At 43.4% G+C, this 19,989-nt stretch overlaps 1 protein-coding gene across 1 annotated transcript; it reads right to left on the reverse strand.

The window, feature by feature from the left end:
- Window positions 1-5,333: 5,333 nt before the first annotated feature.
- Window positions 5,334-19,953, reverse strand: DCTN5 (dynactin subunit 5). Its single transcript, XM_003930198.3, has 6 exons — window positions 19,796-19,953; window positions 17,879-17,947; window positions 14,981-15,099; window positions 12,813-12,924; window positions 9,378-9,480; window positions 5,334-8,132 (listed from the first exon to the last, which is right to left on the reverse strand). Exons 1-6 carry the CDS (start codon window positions 19,841-19,843, stop codon window positions 8,035-8,037), a joined length of 549 nt encoding a protein of 182 aa, XP_003930247.1. The 5' UTR covers window positions 19,844-19,953; the 3' UTR covers window positions 5,334-8,034.
- Between the last annotated feature and the right edge of the window lie 36 nt (window positions 19,954-19,989).

Raw genomic sequence — 19,989 nt, forward strand, 5'->3', positions numbered from 1 at the left:
AATGTAACGTTTTTTCAACCATCTCTTACTCTCAGCCAGGCCTTTCTTCTGAAAGGGTTGTATGTAAGAGGCACAAAAGCATTTCTGTAGATAAACATTTTCTTTTTTTTTTTTTTTGAGACCAGTTCTGGCTCTGTTGCCCAGGTTAGAGCATAGTGGCACGATTCTGGCTCACTGCAACCTCCACCTCCTGGGCTCAAGCCATCCTCCTACCTCAGCCTCTTAAGTAGCTGGGACTACAGGCGCAGGCCATCAATGCCCAGCTAATTTTTGTACTTTTTGTAGACACAGGATTTCACCATGTTGCCCAAGCTGGTCTTGAACTCCTGACCTCAAGCAATCCGACAACCTTGGCCTCCCGTAGTGCTGGGATCATATGTGTCCATCACTTGCACCTGGCCAACATTTTTTTTTTTAACCATCATCCTAGAGTTCAAGTAGATAAATGATTTCATGTAACTTATCTAGAAAGACACATTCAGAAATTGGTAATAATATGTTGAGGGTTGAACTATGTCCTCACAAAAATTCATGCTAAGTCCTAACCACCTGTACCTCAGAATGTCAGTATATTTGAAGATAGGCCCTAAAGAAGTAACTAAGTTAAAATGGGATTGTTAGGATGGGCCCTAATCCAATGTGACTGGTACCCTTATTGAAAGAAGAGATTAGGACACATATACACAGACAGAGGGACCATATGAGGACACAGTAAGAAGGCAGCCATCTGCAAGCCAAGCAGAGGGGTGTCAGAAGAAACCAAACCTGTCGACACCTTGTCTGGGACTTTTTAGCCTCCAGAACTATAGGAAAATAAGTTTCTATTGTGTAAGCCCTTCAGTTTGTGGTACTTTACGGTATCCTTAGCAAACTAATAAAGGATGAAACCCTGAATTTTTAAAAATTTCAAAATGTGTTTACATAATCTTCTACCCCTTTTGTCCTGATTATTCAATGAGCAGCCTAGAAAAGTCTGATACCTTTCTGGGGATAGCTACATTTTAATAATCCACCTACTTTACTAAGCTGTGTGTGCTGGGAGAAAAGTGAGGGAAGTAGAGTCAGGCTGTCGGTCCACTGCTGCAAGCGCAACTAATCCCAAAAGCTGAATGCAACAAGTCAACAGCAGTGAGAGAAGCCCCAGAGAAGTTTCGAGTCTGGTCTGTCAAAAGCAGGAGAGGTTACAGTCCTTGTGATGTGCCCTTCTCCAGCTTGCAGCTTTTGGCAAAGATCAGAAGTTAGGAATGCAATTAGCCTGTATTAGGGACAAACAGCCTATCAGCCGCTTGATCTTAGATGGTCCCATTAAAGTAATAGCCCTTTTCAGTCAGGTTCCAGGACAGTTTCCTAGTTTAGTGTACCACAGAGGGGGTCCTTAATCTCCAACGGCCGCAACGTCTGAGTCCTGGCCATTAAGTCTGTGTCTCCTTTCAATTCAGCATAGCTTATGTTGGTTGAGGCTGAAACAGCTCAGGGCAGACAGTAGCAGGTTTCAGCTTAGAGTCAGGGACAGGCAATTAGGATCTGTGAATTTGAGATTTCAACAAGCCAGCTGCTTTTCTTCAGCAGCAGTGAAGGCATGCTGTGTGGCCAGACAGCTGTGATCCAAGTCCAAGTGACATACAAGGCTGCCTTTTTATCTTGTTGGCCTTAAGAGTCCAACTGACCCACTCAAAAAATGCATATTAGATTAGACAATCACCAGCCTCTAAGGGTAGAGATTTGATTTTGGCAAGGGCTCATTAGCAATTTAACTGTACTTTCATGTTCCAAACAGAGATTGCTTCTCTTTCCATGTTGTCTTCCTCTTTCCAGAGGCTCCAATAGGCACAAATCATAGCAAAAGTCATCAGTTACAGAATTGTTCTGGTTCCAATATCTGAAGAATTTAAATTCCAACCTATCCACTAGTGGCAAAAAACTAGTAAGCTGTACCCCACTAACACCTTTCATATTTTATTTTTGAGTAGCTTTATTTTATTGGGGTGATCCCTCTAGCATTTATGAAATTAACAAGCATAAAACTTTTTTATTTAAGAGATGAGTAGCTGGGACTACAGGCGCATGCCACTGTGCCCAGCTAAGGTATGGTTTTTAAGCAATTAAATCAACCAATAAAAACAAGTTGGAATAGTTTTCATTCATACACTCAAGGCCTGCTGAGCACCCACTGCATGTATGTTTTACTTGTTTGATTAGAAACGTTTACTAAAAAATGGCGGGGCACAATGACTTATGCGTGTAATCCCAGCACTTTGGTAGGCCAAGATGGCTTGAGCCCAGGAGTTTAAGACTAGTCTGGGCAACAGGGTAAAACCCGGTCTCTATTTAAAAAATAAACAAATATGAAACTGTCTACTTAAAAATTAGGTGGGTTAAAAAAAAGAAAAATAAAATAAAATAAAAAATAAAAGAAAGTTTAAAAAATGATATACTGAAGAAAATGCACCTAATTATCTTATCTCCTTTCATAGCTGTTTCCATGTCCTCATATTCCCTTTTAGTCCTTGTCAACATGGAATTTGTTTTATACAGTTGCAATTACAGCCCGTTAATACAATATATTTGTATGTTATCAGTAACAATAATACTAACAGTGAACCCTTATTGAGCATTTACTATGTGCAAGGCACAGGGCTAGGAGTTTTACAAAGATGATCTCGTTTACCTTGGGTTACTTACCCAAGGTTTATAGCCAGCAGGTGGCAAAACTAGAATTCCAACCCAAGTCTTGGGACTTGTCTGGCAAGCCCTAAATCCCAGACTCATTTTCACTTGCTTGCTTCCTCCGTGAAAAAACGCAGTATGATCTATCAGTTAAACTCACAGACTAAAGAACTCCTCACTCACTAGCTGTATGACCTTGGGAAAGTACTTAACCTCTCCGTGCCTTAATTTCCTTGTCTATAAAATGGAGATAAAGTGCCCACTATAGTGCCCATTTCCTAGGATTCTATTCAGGAGATGATGTGCCTATTTCTTCAGGTTCTTGTAAAGAGATTCTGCAAGGACAGCACTCCAAATAGTACAGGCATGTGGTTTTGATAGTTGTGGCTGTTGTTATTGAAATAAAAAGAACCTGTACCAGTTCCCAGAAAGCTCGGGGTCTCTGACAGGCCTTTCCAATGCCTGGGGCTCTCTTATTTCCTCATTCTCCTTGACTCCTCTGACCCTACTCTTCCTTAGGCTCTTACTGCTCCTGTGGGAAATGAGAAAGAGCAGCCAGCAGACACCACCAATTGAGATGAATGTAGCTGAAAAGGCACAGGTCGGTACAGCCAAGAAACGCCGCGGGCTAATGGTCAGACCCATGGTCTGAAAGCCAGAAAGGGTGTGAATTTCACTCCTGTGTCTCTTTTCTTGGATGATTTTCATCTGCATGACCCATTGGCCCAATGCCCAATGTATGTGAAGATACAAAAAAGTCCAAGTACTGTTTTCAGGGAAGCAAGATGTCCTGTGCCAGCTCGCCAGCAAAAACTTCAGGAGAGCAAGGGATTGGCTGACTGGGCTGCAAGGGTAGTGTTCAGAGCCAGCTGCCTTGGAGGCCAAGATAAAGGAGGAGCTGCATAAAACATGGACTTTGCAGCCAAGTAAGAGCTTGTCTTGATTACAGCTCATCCATTTATTAGGTGTGTCACTACGAGGCAAATTTACTTAACCTCTCTGAACAGCAGTTTCCTCCACTGTAATACAGGCTGTGAAAATCCCTTTTTTGACAGCTGGGAGGATTAAATGTTTGCACCTCATAGATAACAAGGAAGGGTAATTTCTCTATCTCTTGTTTGTGGTGGACTGATTATACAGGTCAAGATGTTTTTATTTTAAATTTTTAAAATATGTAAGAATGCTATGCCTTATACTCTAAGGGGTTTTGCTCAAGGTGTATCACTTCCTAATAAAAGTAGGTATAACTACCACTTATCGAGTGCTGACCTTGAGCCAGTACTTATGCTTTACAAGTATTAATGCATTTCAATCCTCATAATAACCCTATCCAACCTCCCTGTTTTATGTATGAGAAACCTGAGGTTCCACGAAGATAACTTGCTCAAAGTTACAAGGCTAGGCAATAGCAGGCTGGGATTTGATCACCCTAACTCTAGCACTCACTCCTTATCACTGATGGCTCTCAAAATGGGCCCCTCAGACCCTCTTCAAAGAACTCTCTGTGTTTTGTTTGATTCCTTGGCTTTCTCCCTCACTAAGCTGTGAGATGCCTATGGGCAAGAACTGGCTCCCATCTTAGTGTCCACTGAATCCCCAGGACCTAGGAAGTGCTTGGTGCTCAGTAGTGGCTCAGAAAGCATCTGTTAAATGAGTAAGTGATGGTGCTCTTTTCTCTGTGCAGCATATGGGAGGGGCCCACCTTCTCACCCCTAAATGGCAGCAAACACATTCTACAAAAAGCACAACCCCATTGCTGGGGGCCTCTTGAAGTGTTTCAGTTATCATGTACTTACGGGAACTACAGAAGTTGGCATGACATTTTGCTGAGACCAGTTCTGAAAACACCAGGCCTTTGGATATGCTGTCCCAACACTGCCAGTATCATTTCAGGGATCCCGCAGCTCCACAGAAGCTAACCCCAAGGAGAGCAGCCAGCTGAATTTGACTACCTACAGTAACCATCCAGGTTGTCAGATGCCAATTTTTTTCAGAATAGCTGAAGCCAGCCAGAACGTGGCTTGAAAGCACCCTCTGGGCTCTCACTGGACAGAACGGGATACGGAGAAAGGACTCCCTAGCCACCAGGACCTCTTCTTCATAGCTGAGAAGCTTCCAAGGACATGTTAACTAGGAACAATATCTGTCTGATTAATTTCAAGTTTGCCAGCATTCAGATGGGTCAGTGACTAAGAAAGGAACTGTGGCCTCAGATCCTGAGGGAACTGATTCATTCAGAAGTGACTAATACAGAAGCCACCACCAACCCCAAACAACCATTAAGGGCTCTGTGCGGCCATGTAAAACAGAATCAGTCAATGGGAGGCTCACTTGACAATCATTTACCTTTGTTCCCTGCACCAGGGATCCTGTAACGTGAGACTTAACTGAAGCTGGAGTAGGGTCTGAGGCATGCTGGCGGGGTGTGTGAGGTGGGAGGTCCGGGTGGTCACATCCCATCACTCTATTAAGGATGTGTTGGATGACCCACAGACTCAGGCCTGACTCCTCAGGAGCTCACAGCTAGTGAGGGCTCAGACAAGAACATAGGTGAATAACTAAAACTCTATTGACAAGGGCCCCTCTGTAAGGTGCTATGGGGACCATAAGGAAGCGGTTCCACAGCCCAGTCAGCTCATCGGGGGAAAAAAATAAAAAGGAAGCAGTTCCAGACAGAAGACCATCTCCAAATGGTTCTTTATTGAACACCCACTTTGGCCAGGAAACATCCTCCCTCTGCCTGTAATCCAGGCTCAGGTAACCCCACAGAGTATCCTCAGAAGGTACCTCCCCAAGACCAGGAGTAATGAGAGACTAGCCAGAGGGTAAGGGACAGCAGGGAGAGGGAGCAAAGTGAAGATACCAGGAAAAGAGGAGAGGCCTGAACTAAACAGCTGATGCTTTTTCCTGCCCAGCACCCATTCATCCCTTCTTCAGGTAATACCTGCCACCACAACCACCAGCAGCAACTCTCAGTCTCTGTGGGTACATGCCAGGCCTGTCCACTTGGCGTATTCCATCTTCCTGGCCACAATGATGACTTAAGTCTGGATACCTTCCTCGTCTGGGCCAATGAGAACCAAATCCAGCAGTTCTGTCAGCAAAGGGGAGCTCTTTTTATCAACAACTGGCCACACCGTGAAGCCCGAGAATAAAGCCAACTCACATGAAAGCAGAGTTGACAGTCGAAGAGACAGATCCCTGTTTGGGGTCCTGGGATGCAGTCTGAAGCCCAATCTAGCCCAGCCTTTTCAGCTACATGAGCCATTAAATTCCCTCTGCCCCAAGTAAATTGGAAAGAGTCCCAATCAAGGTCTTTCCCCTCTGGCTGTTCTTCTCCAAGTATTCTGAGGACAAGATTTTCTTCTCTAGGGTTACAAAAGTAATTGTGTGTGACAGACTGTGCCTAGGTCCCTGGGGTGAGAACCACCACGGAGACAGACTCCAGCTGGCCTTTCCTAGGATACACACTCACAACTGTCAACACATCTTTGAATACGTCAGCACATAATTATAAACTCCTATTGTTTGTGGTAGCTATTGTTTTTGTCTTCCCAGCACCTTATTTTGGATGAAGAAAAGGTCATGACCCAGACTGGATTAATCATGTGGCCAAACATGCATGGCCACAGAGACTGATCCAAGAGGACATAGGACTAACAAACCACTGAGAACTTTGTGAGTTTCCGAATTAGAACTGGAAGGGAAGAAACCTCTCATTCAGGGCTCCCATGATGCTAGGATGCAGGTCTGGAGCTGTCAGCTGTCATGGCCCCAAATACACAGAGAAGGCTCATGTGCAGCAGGAGGAAAGGAAGCCAACACAGAGGCCTGGCTGTGTCTGCCTGTCTCCCAATGGCCATTCTTCCCCAGCTCCCTTACTAGCACAATCTCCTTCCAGAGTTTTGGCTGCCCAAGTAGAAACTAAATTTATAGCCTACCTTGTTGCTAACTGTGGACACATGGCAAGACAGTAGGAACCTGTGTGCCTGATGATATCATGGACCAGCCACCTGCCTGGCCTGGACCAGCTGACTATCTCTGCACTGTTAGGGGAGAGAAAAATAAAATTCCATCTTCTCTGAGTTATGTATTTATAAAAAAATGACAAACTAGAAAGTTATAAAAAAAAAAAATGACAAACCAGAAAGGAGTTCTAGTTGGAACTAGTGGAAATGATTATAAACGGCTGTTTTGTTTCACAAACCCCACAACTGAATATTAAGTCAGGATAGTTACTGCTAAATTCTAACCTACAAGGCTGAACTGTTCTGCCCTACTCACTTACAGATCAGAGTATTAACCAAAGCCAACCTTCTCAGCCCCTTACCTCTAAATCTTCCTTCTAAGCTACGAGGTCACAGCAGTACCAGGAAGGTTGTGCTACTGGCCAGAAGGAGATGGTAAGAACAACCCTAGCAACTTCATTTACTCCTGGGGCTCTGTGCCCACAAACTGATTTTAAGAGCCCTTCATGTATATATGTGAAAGGCTCTAAGTATGGACATTTTGTTGTAAATTATGGAGTTTTGACAAATACAGGGTAGGCTGAATGGTTCTAGGCCAGGGAGCAAGAGTTCGCAAATGCAGTGTCTTCAGTGAAATAAATACCTTGATGCAAGAAGTAACCACCTGACTAATGCATCCACACGAGAGACTTATATCTAACACTTGGCAAAAGTACAGTCTGGGATTCTGAGGTCCCCACTTTTAGTGAAAGCCAAAGGCTCTAGGTCAAAATGCTAAAAAGTCTTTTACCAACTACCCTAGGACAGCTAAGGTCATTTTGGGAAGAAGAGAGAGAAACACTAATCACCCCTCCCTTCAAGTTTTAATAGCCAACAGGAATCTGGGCTCTGAAAAGTCACAAACACCTTTTCCCAGCATTATGAGCAATTACAACAACTGGCTAATTGTGTTAGCAGAAGAAAAGCTGGGCATTACCTGTGTGAGAGGCGCTCAGCATGGGCAGCGTATGGCTGTGAGCAGCACATCAGCTACATAACCTCCACACCGAAAGGGTGCTGCTGCTCTGCAGGTCTGTTTCAGGGGGGATCCAGCCATCCACAGGACCAAGGGGCTGGAGTGTTGGGAACAGATGATTCTGTGTTCCACAGATAATGGTACAAAGTGACTGTTCATAGATAAGGTGTAAGCATAGCATTTGAAGATAACTCCTCCAGATGGTCTATTAGTAAATTCTTAAGAGCTTAGAGCCTTGAGGATTGAGAAATTCTCAAGAAATTTTTTAAAAGAAGGAGGGGTAAATATTGAAGACATAAGAGCTCTTTGTAGGTGTTGACTGGCTCACTGTGTCCCCAAATTCATTTTAGAGCTCAAGCAAATTCAAGATATGAGGCAGAGATGCTAGACTTGTGTCAGGGGCAAAAACTTCTGGTAGTAGCTCTTGGTGACGTCAATCATCAGCTCCTGAGTGCACTCCGGGAGCTCCCCTGAGAAGAGTCCTAGGGAAAAAAAGACCCAGCTCTAAGGAGCTCGAAGAAGTTACAAGAGATTAAGATATTATTCTGGCAATATCTTTCTCACCTTGTTCAGATGCACGTCTGACAATTACTTAAACAATTGCTGGGGCTGTTCTGGTCCAGCGCTTGCTAAGAACAGCTAAATTTTTTCACAGCAGGACCCCAATATGGAGAAATTACTACACAAAGTCTCTCCTTCCTCCTCTGCAAAAGCAGAGATGCATGACATGGCAGAATGTCCAAATGCCTCCCCAAAGAATCTAAGTGATGATTTTGTTCATCTTAGAAAACTCAGATTCAATGATTTGAGAGATGAGATTTATTTTTTAACTGGAAAAACAATTTAACCACCCACTGGTAGGTATCATATACTGTCAAATCTCTCTCTTCATATCATTTTCCATCTGCAAATTTATGACGTGCCTCTGTATATGCTACATGATTTCAGCTGTGTAAAACAATACGGAGAAGATGATACTGTCTTGGGGTAGGGCTAAGGGAATATGAAGTTTTCTTCTTACTTCTGCTTTTCAGTGTTTTCCAAGTTTTCTGAAACAAGCATGTTTCACTTTCGTTTCCTCACATGTTTTATAATTTGGAACTCTAAGCTCCTGATTGGCTTTACCTGTGAGCATTCTATCAGTCAAGGTCCAGAGATAATATGTTAACATTTGCCCCTCTCAGGTATCCCCAAGGTATTGCTGAGCCATGTGAGATGCATAAATTAAACCCATGACCAATGTGAGGGTAGCCCCATCGTTAAACTTCTCTAGACAGACTTTTTCCACCCAGAGCCCAGGCCAGACGAGAAATGCTTTCTTGTGCATTCCCTGTGTTGGTGGCAGAGTGGTTCTACATCAACTTTTCCTTGAGAGGGGATCCTTTAAGAGTATTTGAGGATCTCTCTGCCATGTGTCAATCCAAGGCTTTATTTCCATCCCAACATGACCATCACCCCTTAAACCAACAGCATTAAGCCGTGCAATCTTACAGCTTGGATTTAGTTTCCTCTTTGTATGTATTTCCTTATTTTCTGGTGAACCCAATTATGCATTTAAACAGATGCTTGCTATATATTAGGTTGCATTTCTAGGTACTTTGTACAGGTGAATTTCTAAGTTAACTCTATCAACATACTGCCAGAGGTAAGAACTGTATGCATTCCTTTTATGATGGAAAATACAACTGAGTTTTAGGAAGTTAAAATTAATGAACACCCAAGGTTACCTGGGCAGCCTGAGAAGACAGTGAATGGTGGGACCACAGTTTCTGGAGGTAATACTGTGTTGTCAAGAATTTTGCAGCAGTCTTTCAACACACATCGGCGTCCCTGAAATTAAAAGCTTGTTAATAGGAAATAGATCAGGAAATGGGAGTAAAAGTTGACTTGCCTACTGTGTGAGAAAGTCTCCTTTCTATTTTCCCCGTTCATTATATCATGTAATAGCCAAGGACAGTGACAAGAGGCTTGGTTGCAATTTCCTGCTTCAGGTGGTACCTGACAAGAAGGAAACAGCAAGGTTGTGAGAGTTTGTGTTTGTGTACATTTGTGAAAGAAGGCAGGATGCTAGAGACAGGACAATGTCTCAGGCATTACAGACTGTGAATTTCAGACTTCCATGAGCTCTGTTTAATTTTCTCTGTGTTTTAGTGGACATCTATGCTTCTGCTTGTCCAGCATCCATTTCCCTTTCTTCTGGTAACAGAACCTGTATTTTCCTTGGTAACCCCCCAGTTCCCATCTCATCCATGTACTTTACCCCCCAGCCCAAACACCAAACCCCAACCCTGGACACTACGACAGGTGTAGGCAATCAGCATATTACCCCAGTTAGTCTGATGGACCTCAACCTCAGGGCTTCTGCTGGGACTGCTGGGGAAAGCAGCACTTCCCACTGGGGTTTCCAGAGGATAGGCTGGAAGGCTGGAATAGGCATTCTATTTCTATGAAGGAAGAACCCACCTGAGAGTAAACCTCCAAGAGGAAAGCAGCACAGAGATGGAGACTAATTCTCACAACATGGACTGAACCCCAGAGACATTTGGCCACAACATTAGGATCTACTCCTGTACTCTTGGTTTATATTCACTATGCATTCCACTCTGCACCCACCAGCTTCAGGTTGGTTGGTTGGTTTGTTCCTTTGTTAATTCAAACTGGAAAAATCCTGACAAATTCATTTGGATATGAAACTATTAGTTCAATTGTTCTCCCACAGGTGAGTGAGAGTCATGTGAATGTTTGAACCTCAATCTTGACTTTAACCACTGTCACCACTTTTCAATTCTGCCATGATCCACAGCATTTAGAGAGCAGGAAGTAAGGTCTGAGAGACTCATCTTTCATGGGTTAAGGGAAAAGTGGGGCTTCTGTGTACAGTTTACAGCTGTACCTCAGACTCCTTGCTGACGAAATGAAAGTTTTGGTCACTTTTTATTGCATTTACATCAGGGCCTGTTAGTTTACTGGTACCCTGCTTAGACAATCAAAAAATATACCTAACTGAGAATGTGGAAATCTTTACAAATATCAGGACAATGCTAACCTGCCCAGACCTCAGATTTTAGCAAAGAACATGAAAGACACTTTCATTTGGTTGTGTTTAAATTTTTCCCTACTATTAAACATTTAAATCATATGTTTTTCCAGGAAAACGTAGATTGCTAAATAAACTTCTTATGAAAGCATGTTCCTCCAAGCTCTGAATTTCCCAAGTGGCTGATCTCTCTCCAGCTGGGTGGAAAACAGCCCTGATAATACTTGGCAACATCTTTGGCTCAAAAGCATATTACAACTATTTGGATTATTCATTCTTTTTTTCTTTCCTTTTTTAAAAAATTTATTTTTATTTATTTATTTATTTATTTTTATTTTTATTTTTATTTTTTTTTGAGACGAAGTTTCACTTTTGTTACCCAGGCTGGAGTGCAATGGCACGATCTCGGCTCACCGCAACCTCCGCCTCCTGGGTTCAGGCAATTCTCCTACCTCAGCCTCCTGAGTAGCTGGGATTACAGGCACGCGCCACCATGCCCAGCTGATTTTTTGTATTTTTAGTAGAGATGAGGTTTCACCATGTTGACCGGGATGGTCTCGATCTGTTGACCTCGTGATCCACCCGCCTCGGCCTCCCAAAGTGCTGGGATTACAGGCTTTAGCCACCGCGCCCGGCTGGATTATTCATTCTTAATTCCTCTTTGGAAAGTTCTCTTCCATGGGTTACCTGCTAGTGGCAATTTAAAAAATATAGCAACTATCTGCCCTGGTGACTTCAAGTTAACATAATCCCAAAGAATTCCTGTCATGCCTAAGCCCCTACTAGTAAACACTAACTCAGACTAAATTCATGAGGCACTGAGTAAAAGAGCACCCAACATGCTGCATAAGGCATGATATAGTCCCATGGAAGGATCCACAAAGGGCCCTGGAAAAGAAGACCAGTTGACAGAATATTTTCACTGAGTACACCAGCCACCATGCATCCTGAAGGCACCTGTTCTGTCCACTGGTTGGCCATTTTGCCCACTTAAGAGAAATGATGCTTGGCTGGGTTTCAGAAGCTGTCTGGATAGACTGATTAATCAAATTAAACATTTTAAATGTAGGTATTTCTTAGGTATGAAATGCACTGGTAATAGCTGAGGAGATAAAAGCTGAAACCACTTCTTTTTTTTTTTTTGAGACAAAGTCTCACTCTGTTGCCCAGGCTGGAGTGCAGTGGGATGATCTCCGCTCAATGCAACCTCCACCTCCTCAGTTGGGTTAAATCAACCGATTCCTAGGCTACAATGGATCAGGGTCCTAAAGATTCTGCTGAGCAAAGGGCCCACTTGCACCCTGAATTACCTGCAGATGGGTTTAAATCCTAGTCTATCACTTTCTAGCCCTATAAAATCCCTTAACTTTTGTTTTTTTAAGAGACAGGGTCTTGCTTTGTTGCCCAGGCTGGTCTTAAATTCCTGGGCTCAATGGATTTCCTGCCTTGGCCTCCCAAAGTGCTAGGATTACAGGCAACAACCATCACACTTGGCCCCAAATCCTTTAATATTTAAGTTCCTCAATCTTTGTATCTGCAAACAGGGATAAGACCTCACACCCTTGAATGGTTGCGAGGATTAAATGAAATCATCAAAAAAAAAGAGTTTAACATCATAGAGTAGAGGCTTGCCAAAGGCTTGCCAATATTAATGTCTAGAAAATATGCCAAATCATTTTTTTTTTTTTTTGGAGACAGTGTCTCGCTTTGCTACCCAGGCTGGAGGGCAGTGGTGCAATCTTGGCTCATTGTAACCTCCACCTCCTGGGTTGAAAACATTCTCCTGCCTCACCCTCCTGAGTAGATGGGACTACAGGAATCTGCCACCATGCCCAGCTAAGTTTTGTATTTTTGTTGTGACAGGGTTTTGCCATGTTGGCCAGGCTGGCCTCAAACTCCTGACCTCAAGTGATCCGCTGGGCTTGACCTTCCAAAGAGCTGGGATTACAGGCATGAGCCACTGTGCCTGGTTGAAAAAAATTCGAAATCTGTCAAGAAAAACCCAACTTTGGGAAGACTGGAAAGTACTGCTACCCTGCTTGGTCACAGAAAGAGTCCCACTGATGTGAGTGATGGGAGCTGGAGGGAAGGTGAGGCTGCTTCAACAGCAAGTCATCATACTTACAATCACACAGTTCTTGCCAACATGAACGTAGGAACCAATCTGAGCTGCATTGACCACACAATCTTCCTCAATAAAGACATGGTCCCCAATATGTAAAGGAAAGAATGCAACACTAGAGGAAGAAAAGAAGATGAACAAAGAAAGGTCAAGGTGATGTACTTTGGGTCAAGATTTATAGAACTACAGATCATAATCTGAACTTTAACATGTTAATAAGGCTGTTCCCAGCAAGGAAAGAAACCTCGGGTTAGAAAAATTCTACCAGGTTGAAGAAAATGAATGCAATTACTAGCTCAAAATTGAAATATTACACCAAAGAAATATGCAAGGAAAAAGCAAGGCAGGAGGAGCAAGATCTTCAAAGCTAAAAGAACAGGTACCAAATAAAAATCAATGAATGTTCATTCCCACTTCCTTTGAAAATGGTCACAGATCACATTTTTAGTAACCTGCCCTATAATGTTCCAGGGGATTGGCTTTAGGTTCATGAGTTATAAATTCCACATTCGGCATTCTAAAAATTTATTCATTCACAGATTTCACTGAGGGCCTACTATGTGCCAGACTCAATGCTAGAAATTAGGGATATAAGAGTGACAAAAGAGACACAACCCTCTCCATGGGCAGCTTACAATCAAGAAAAGAGATTAAATAATGAGTAGTGACAACTATGATAAGGGCTACAGAAACATAATATCAAGTTATGAGCATATATAACAAGGAGACCTTTCCTAGTCCACAGCTTTAGGAAAAACTTAATTGACTTTGAGTAGGAGTAGGCAGGCTTTCCCCAGATATCTGACATCATTCCCATCCCATTCTCTAGGGTTTCTCAAATGTCACTGACGGCGGTTCTGTGATCACATTCATATGCAGTTGCTATACCAGGGGATGTATTTGGACTGGAATGAATATAAAGAACTAGATGTTCATTAGCTCCTTTCAATTCCATTCTATTCTGTCTGGAATTTCTTTTCAGAGACAATATCTGTCCTCTATGAACCTATAATTTATTTAAATCTTCCTTAATTAGTATTTTTGGCCCATCTGTATTTTGGTCCATTAGTATTTTTGGTCTGTTCCTCTTGTGTGGCAATGCATTCTTTGATCTCATCACCATCTGTAGCAGTACTGACAGTTCTTTAATTTTGATTTTAAATTAAAAATTCCAAGTTTGATACCCCTGTGACAGGTATATCACATCATATAGTAGCTGTCACATGTCACTATCTGATTATGTTAATTGTTTCTACCACTAGACTTTGGGAACCTTGAGGCAGGAACTTTATTTTGTCTATTTTTATATATTCTCAGCTTACAACCCAATTGTGGGCATGAGGAAGGTACTCAATAAATGCTTGCTGACTTATTGGCTGAAATACAGATGGGTGCCAGGAGGGCAATTAGCCAAGGAGGATAGCGGCAAAGAGGTAAAAAGAATACTTTAGCACCATATCAGCTACGGCGGTCAGTTTGCCTGCTCTGTTCATGGCCTTTCTTGGACAGTCATTATTCCCACTGAAGGATCAGTGGACCTGACATGACTTAGCCCTCTGGGTCAAAGCCATTCAGATCAGGGGTGCTTAAGGTGAGCCAATCAGATTCTTTCTCTCAGAAGTTTAGAAATAAGACATAAGAACTCTGGTTGGTGTCTGCTGGAAGCCTAAATGGAGAAATGACATAAATTCAGGCTGAGTCAGCAAGGTAGGCTCCATGAACAAATGGGGCAGGTATCTGTGAGAGAGAAAAGGAAAGTAGAAATGCAGAAAGAAGGGCAGTATAGAAGAAAAAATGCAATCTCAGATACAGAGAGGTGTACATACACAAAACAGTCTTGATTCCAGCTAGCTGTCCAATTCCAGGTTCCGGTCCTTTGTGAGGCGTGGCTTCCTCCTTTTCCTACTCTTAGATCCCATTATATATGCCAATCTGTTTGATCAGAAACCCTCTGCTTTCGCCAGAGGATAAGCAGATTCTGTTTATGGCAACCCAATCATCAACCAGACTGAGACCATCACCAGCAGAGTTGCGTTCATTATGGTAAACTCTTACTCAGTACTTCAAACAACGGGACAGACCTACTCATCGTACCACAACTCAACACATGGACCACACCACAAGTGGCAGCTTCTTGCCCAAGACCTAAACAAAGTAATTAAATTACATACCCTTTGCTGAATTTCTTGAATGGTGGCCTTATGACACTACGACTTTTCACAACACAATGGCGCCCAACTCTTACGTTTGCCAGATCCCCTCGGATAATACAGTCATTCATCACAATGGTCTGTAAGACAAAGCAATTTTTAAAAATTAGCAACACAGCCTGGTCAACATGATGAAGCCCCATTTCTACTAAAAATACAAAAATTAGCCAGACATGGTGGTGTGCACCTGTAATCCCATCTATTCAGGAGACTGAATGAAGAAGGATGAGCATCACTTGAACCAAGGACACCGAGGTTGCAGTGAACCGAGATCATGCCACTGCACTCCAGCCTGGGCGACACAGTGAGACTCTCTCTCTCAAAAAAAAAAAAAAAAAAAAAAAAGGTGGTGCATGCCCGTAGTCCAAGCTACTCAGGAAGCTGAGGTAGGAGGTTCACCTGAGCCTGGCCTGGAAGGTCGAGGCTGCAGTGATCTGTGATTGTGCCACTGTGCTCTAACTTGGGCAACAAAATGAGACCCTGTCTCAAAAAACAAATAAATAAAATAAAGATTTTTAAAATAAAAATAAGCCATAGAAAACCAAGAAAGTTAAACAATATATATTATTTAGGGATATGTGGAAAATTCGTTTAAATAACAAAGAATTTATAAGACACAAAATCAGGACAGTGGTTTCCTCTTGCAGGGAGGCAAAAACAGGAATGGGGAGGAACATAAAAATAGGACTTACTGTATACCAATTACATTCTAATTCTTCAGCTGAGTATTGGGTTCACTGGTGTTAATTTTATGCTTTATAACATGTGTCACATATATTCTTTTGTATACACAAAATACTGCCAAAGTAAACATCTTTAAAAAGCAAAGGGCAGCCAGGCATGGTGGCTCATGCTTATGATCCCAGAACTTTGGGAGGCCGAGGTGGGCAGATCACCTGAGGTCAGGAGTTCAAGACCAGCCTGGCCAACATGGTGAAACCCCGTTGCCACTAAAAACACAAGAATTAGCCAGGCGTGGTGGGGCATACCTGTAATCCCAGGTACTGGGGAGGCTGAGGCAGGACAATTGCTTGAACCTGGAAGGCGGAAAGAGCCCTCAGTAGACAAAACAATATTACAAAAGAACAAACATGGAGGACTCATAATTTGTAATTAAAAACTTATTATAGTAAGCCAAGTGCGGTGGTTCATGCCTGTAATCCCACTACTCTGGGAGGGCAAGACAGGCAGATCACCTGAGGTCAGGAGTTCAATACTAGCCTGGCCAGTACAGCAAACCCCATCTCTAGCATGGTGGTGACCGCCTGTAATCCCAGCTACTCAGAAGGCTGAGGCAAGAGAATCACTTGAACCTGGGAGGTGGAGGTTACAGTAAACTGAGATTGTGCCACTGCATTCCAGCCTGGGTGACTGTCTCAAAGAATAAAATTTTTTTTAAAATTATTAAAATGGCAACTTTTGTTATATATAGTTCACTGTGAAAAAAAAAAAAAAAATCTGGGGCTGGGCCCAGTGGCTCACACCTGTAATCCCAGCACCTGGGGAGGCTGAAGCAGATGGATTACCTGAGGTTAGGAGTTGAGACCTGCCTGGCCAACATGGTGAAACCCCATCTCTACTAAAAATACAAAAATTAGCCAGGTGTGGTGGCACACGCCTATTGTCCCAGCTACTTGGGAGGCTGAGACAAAATCACGTGAACCTGGGAGGCAGAGGTTACAGTGAGCTGAGATTGAGCCATTGCACTCCAGCCTGGGTGACAGAGTGAAACTCTGTCTCAAAAAAAGGAAAAAAAGAAAAGAAAAGAAATATCATCTCTGGGCAGCAATTACTGAATTATATTTCTTTTTCACTTAATTCCTTGGTATGACAGGCTTAATGAAGGCTAATTGTGCTTCTACTGAAAATATTTGTGATCTCTTGGTTATAATGAGACTATTTTCCTTCTGGAAGTCAGACAAGTAACATTTAAAGAAAAATTATTTTCAAAATTGAGTGTTCCAGATAGCAGGAAAATAACTGTGAACTTCACTGTTTGCCAAGCTCAAATATACCTTGTGATATTTTCTTCCCAGTTTATACTCTTCTCTTTGCTATTCAAATTTATTTTGATTACAAGATTCTCAACCTTTCAGATTCCCCTATGCATATCTGTCTTATACTTTAATATCTTTTCCAATTCTCACATTCGTTTTTAAGAATTTCAGTTAACAGTGAATTATTATTACTAAACAGATAAGTTTGAGTATTATTTAGTTTTTATCTTCAAATATTTCATCACCGATTACACTTTGTGTCCAGTAGTTTAATGTACACTGTAATATCGTACAATAATGTTGCTTCTAGGTACCATTGTATTTTGTTTCTGGAATAAAGAGAAAAAGGCTTTCTGCTGTCTCTTACTGAACCTTTTTGCATCCAAGAGATCTTACTTAGGCCGGGCGCAGTGGCTCACGCCTGTATCCCAACACTCTGGGAGGTGAAGGTGGGTGGATTACTTGAGGGCAGAAATTCGAGACCAGCCTGGCCAACATGGTGAAACCCCGTCTCTACTAAAAGTTCAAAATATTAGCTGGGCTTGGTGGCAGGTGCCTGTATCACAGCTACTCGGGAGGCTGAGGCAGGAGAACTGGTTGAAATTAGAAGGCAGAGGTTGCAGTGACCTGAGATGGGGCCACTACACACCAGCCTGGGTGACAGAGTGAGACTTTGTCTCAAAAACAAAAAAAGAAAAGAAAGGAGATTCAACTGAGAGAATAAAAAATTTGAAAACAAGAGAATTGAAAATACACAACAATAAATGGGAGATATGGCAACATTTTATCTGCCCTGCTAATACGATAATTAGCAGAAAGCAAACTAAGGGGTTTGTAGCCTGGAGCTGGCTTTGTCCCTTACCTTGCCATTGAGAACGATGTTCTGGCTTCCACACAACACCGACTGGCGACTGACTTTGTTCCCAGATGCCTAAAAGAAAACAATAGGAAACTTGGGTGAGCAAACTTACTGGGTTTCTGGACTAAAGGTTTCTGTCAAGAAAGCTCATATTTGAGAGGAAAAAACTTAAAGTGGGGTGCTGTCCATGACAGAGTGAGTCCAGGATATCAAAAATGCAACGATGGATGAGGAAACTATGGCTGAGCGTGGTGGCTCATACCTGTAATCTCAGCACTTTGAGAAGCTGAGGCAGGTGGATCCCTTGAGGCCAGGAGTTCAAGACCAGCCTGGGCAATAGAGTTGAGACCTTCTCTCAAAAAAAAAAAAAAAAAAAAGGGGGGGGGGGCGGGTGCGGTGGCTCAAGCCTGTAATCCCAGCACTTTGGGAGGCCGAGGCGGGTGGATCACAAGGTCGAGAGATCGAGAGCAACCTGGTCAACATAGTGAAACCCCGTCTCTACTAAAAATACAAAAAATTAGCTGGGCATGGTGGCGCGTGCCTGTAATCCCAGCTACTCAGGAGGCTGAGGCAGGAGAATTGCCTGAACCCAGGAGGCGGAGGTTGCAGTGAGCCGAGATCGCGCCATTGCACTCCAGCCTGGGTGACAAGAGCAAAACTCCGTCTCAAAAAAACAAAAAACAAAACACAAAAACAAAAAACAAACAAACAAAAAAAGGAAACTAGGGACTCAAGAAATGAACCCAGAATTTGAATGTGTATAGCTTAGTGGCATTAGACAGATGTGGATTCAAGTCTCACTTCTTAAGCTTTATAGCCTCAAAACGAGTATAATGACTTTATGAATATCAGAGTTGTGAGCATGCAAAGAAAGCCAAAATAACAATAGTAATGTTGGCCGGGCGCGGTGGCTCACGCCTATAATTCCAGCTCTTTGGCAGGCGGAGGCAGACAAATCACAAGCTCAGGAGTTCAAGACCAGCCGGGCCAATATGGTAAAACCCGTCTCTACTAAAAAATACAAAAAATTAGCCGGGCACGATGGCAGGCACCTGTAATCCCAGCTACTCAGGAGGCTGAGGCAGGAGAATCGCTTGAACCTGAGAAACGGAGGTTTCAGTGAGCCGAGATCGCGCTACTACTGGGCAAAAAAGTGAGACTCCGTTTCGGAAAAAATAAAATAAAAAACACACGAAAACCAAAAAATAGTAATGTTAATTGACCACCTGCCCTGCTTCCAGGATTTTACAAACATATCATGTGCTGATCATAAAGAACCAAATCGGCAGGGCGCGGTGGCTCACGCCTGTAATCCCAGCACTTTGGGAAGCCCAGGTGGGTGGATCACCTGAGGTCAGGAGTTCGGGACCAGCATGGCCAACATGGTGAAACCCCGTCTCTACTAAAACTATATAAATTACCCGGGCGTTGTGGCAGGCACCTGTAATCCCAGTTACTCGGGAGGCTGAAGCAGGAGAATCACTTGAACCCGGGAGGCGGAGGTCGCAGTGAGCCGAGACCGCGTCACTGCACTCCAGCCCGGGCGACAGAGCGAGACTCCGTCCTCCGCCCCCTCAAAAAGAACCTCATCGTTTTTAGCACAAGTTAACAGATTACAAAAGGCAGTGTAAAAGGACCAGAAGCCCGAGCTGTAATTCCTATTAACAGGATGGGAGTTGCCCTACCCTCCTAAAAGCAATTTATCCCTATGAGACAAGCAAGAATAAATACAAAAAGCCTAGACTAGCCATGCCCGGAGTAAAGAGCAAAGCCAGACCGTACAGGGAGCGTCGCCAGTTACTCCGGAACTAACGGCCAAAGGGACCAGGATGGTGGGGTAGGGTCAGCTTGGGGCCGCCGACCGGGCCTCAAAGGGACGCGGGCTTGGGAAAAGGAGGGTAGCTATCTGGACACGCGCACCGTCTCGATGTACTCGGACTTGTTGTAAAGCAGCTCGCCCAACTCCATGGCCGCCGCCTCCTTCCCTCAGACCCGGCTCCTGTCAGAGTCAGTCGGTCAGTCTCTCCGAGATTCCGGCTACTTCCGGCCGCTCCTCCACTTCCGCTCTAGGTGGACCTCTGGGTCTCATCGACAGCGCGGCTCTCCTTTAGGCG

The sequence above is a fragment of the Saimiri boliviensis genome, chromosome 12 (assembly GCF_048565385.1).
Source record: "Saimiri boliviensis isolate mSaiBol1 chromosome 12, mSaiBol1.pri, whole genome shotgun sequence".
NCBI classification, from domain to species: Eukaryota; Metazoa; Chordata; class Mammalia; order Primates; family Cebidae; genus Saimiri; species Saimiri boliviensis.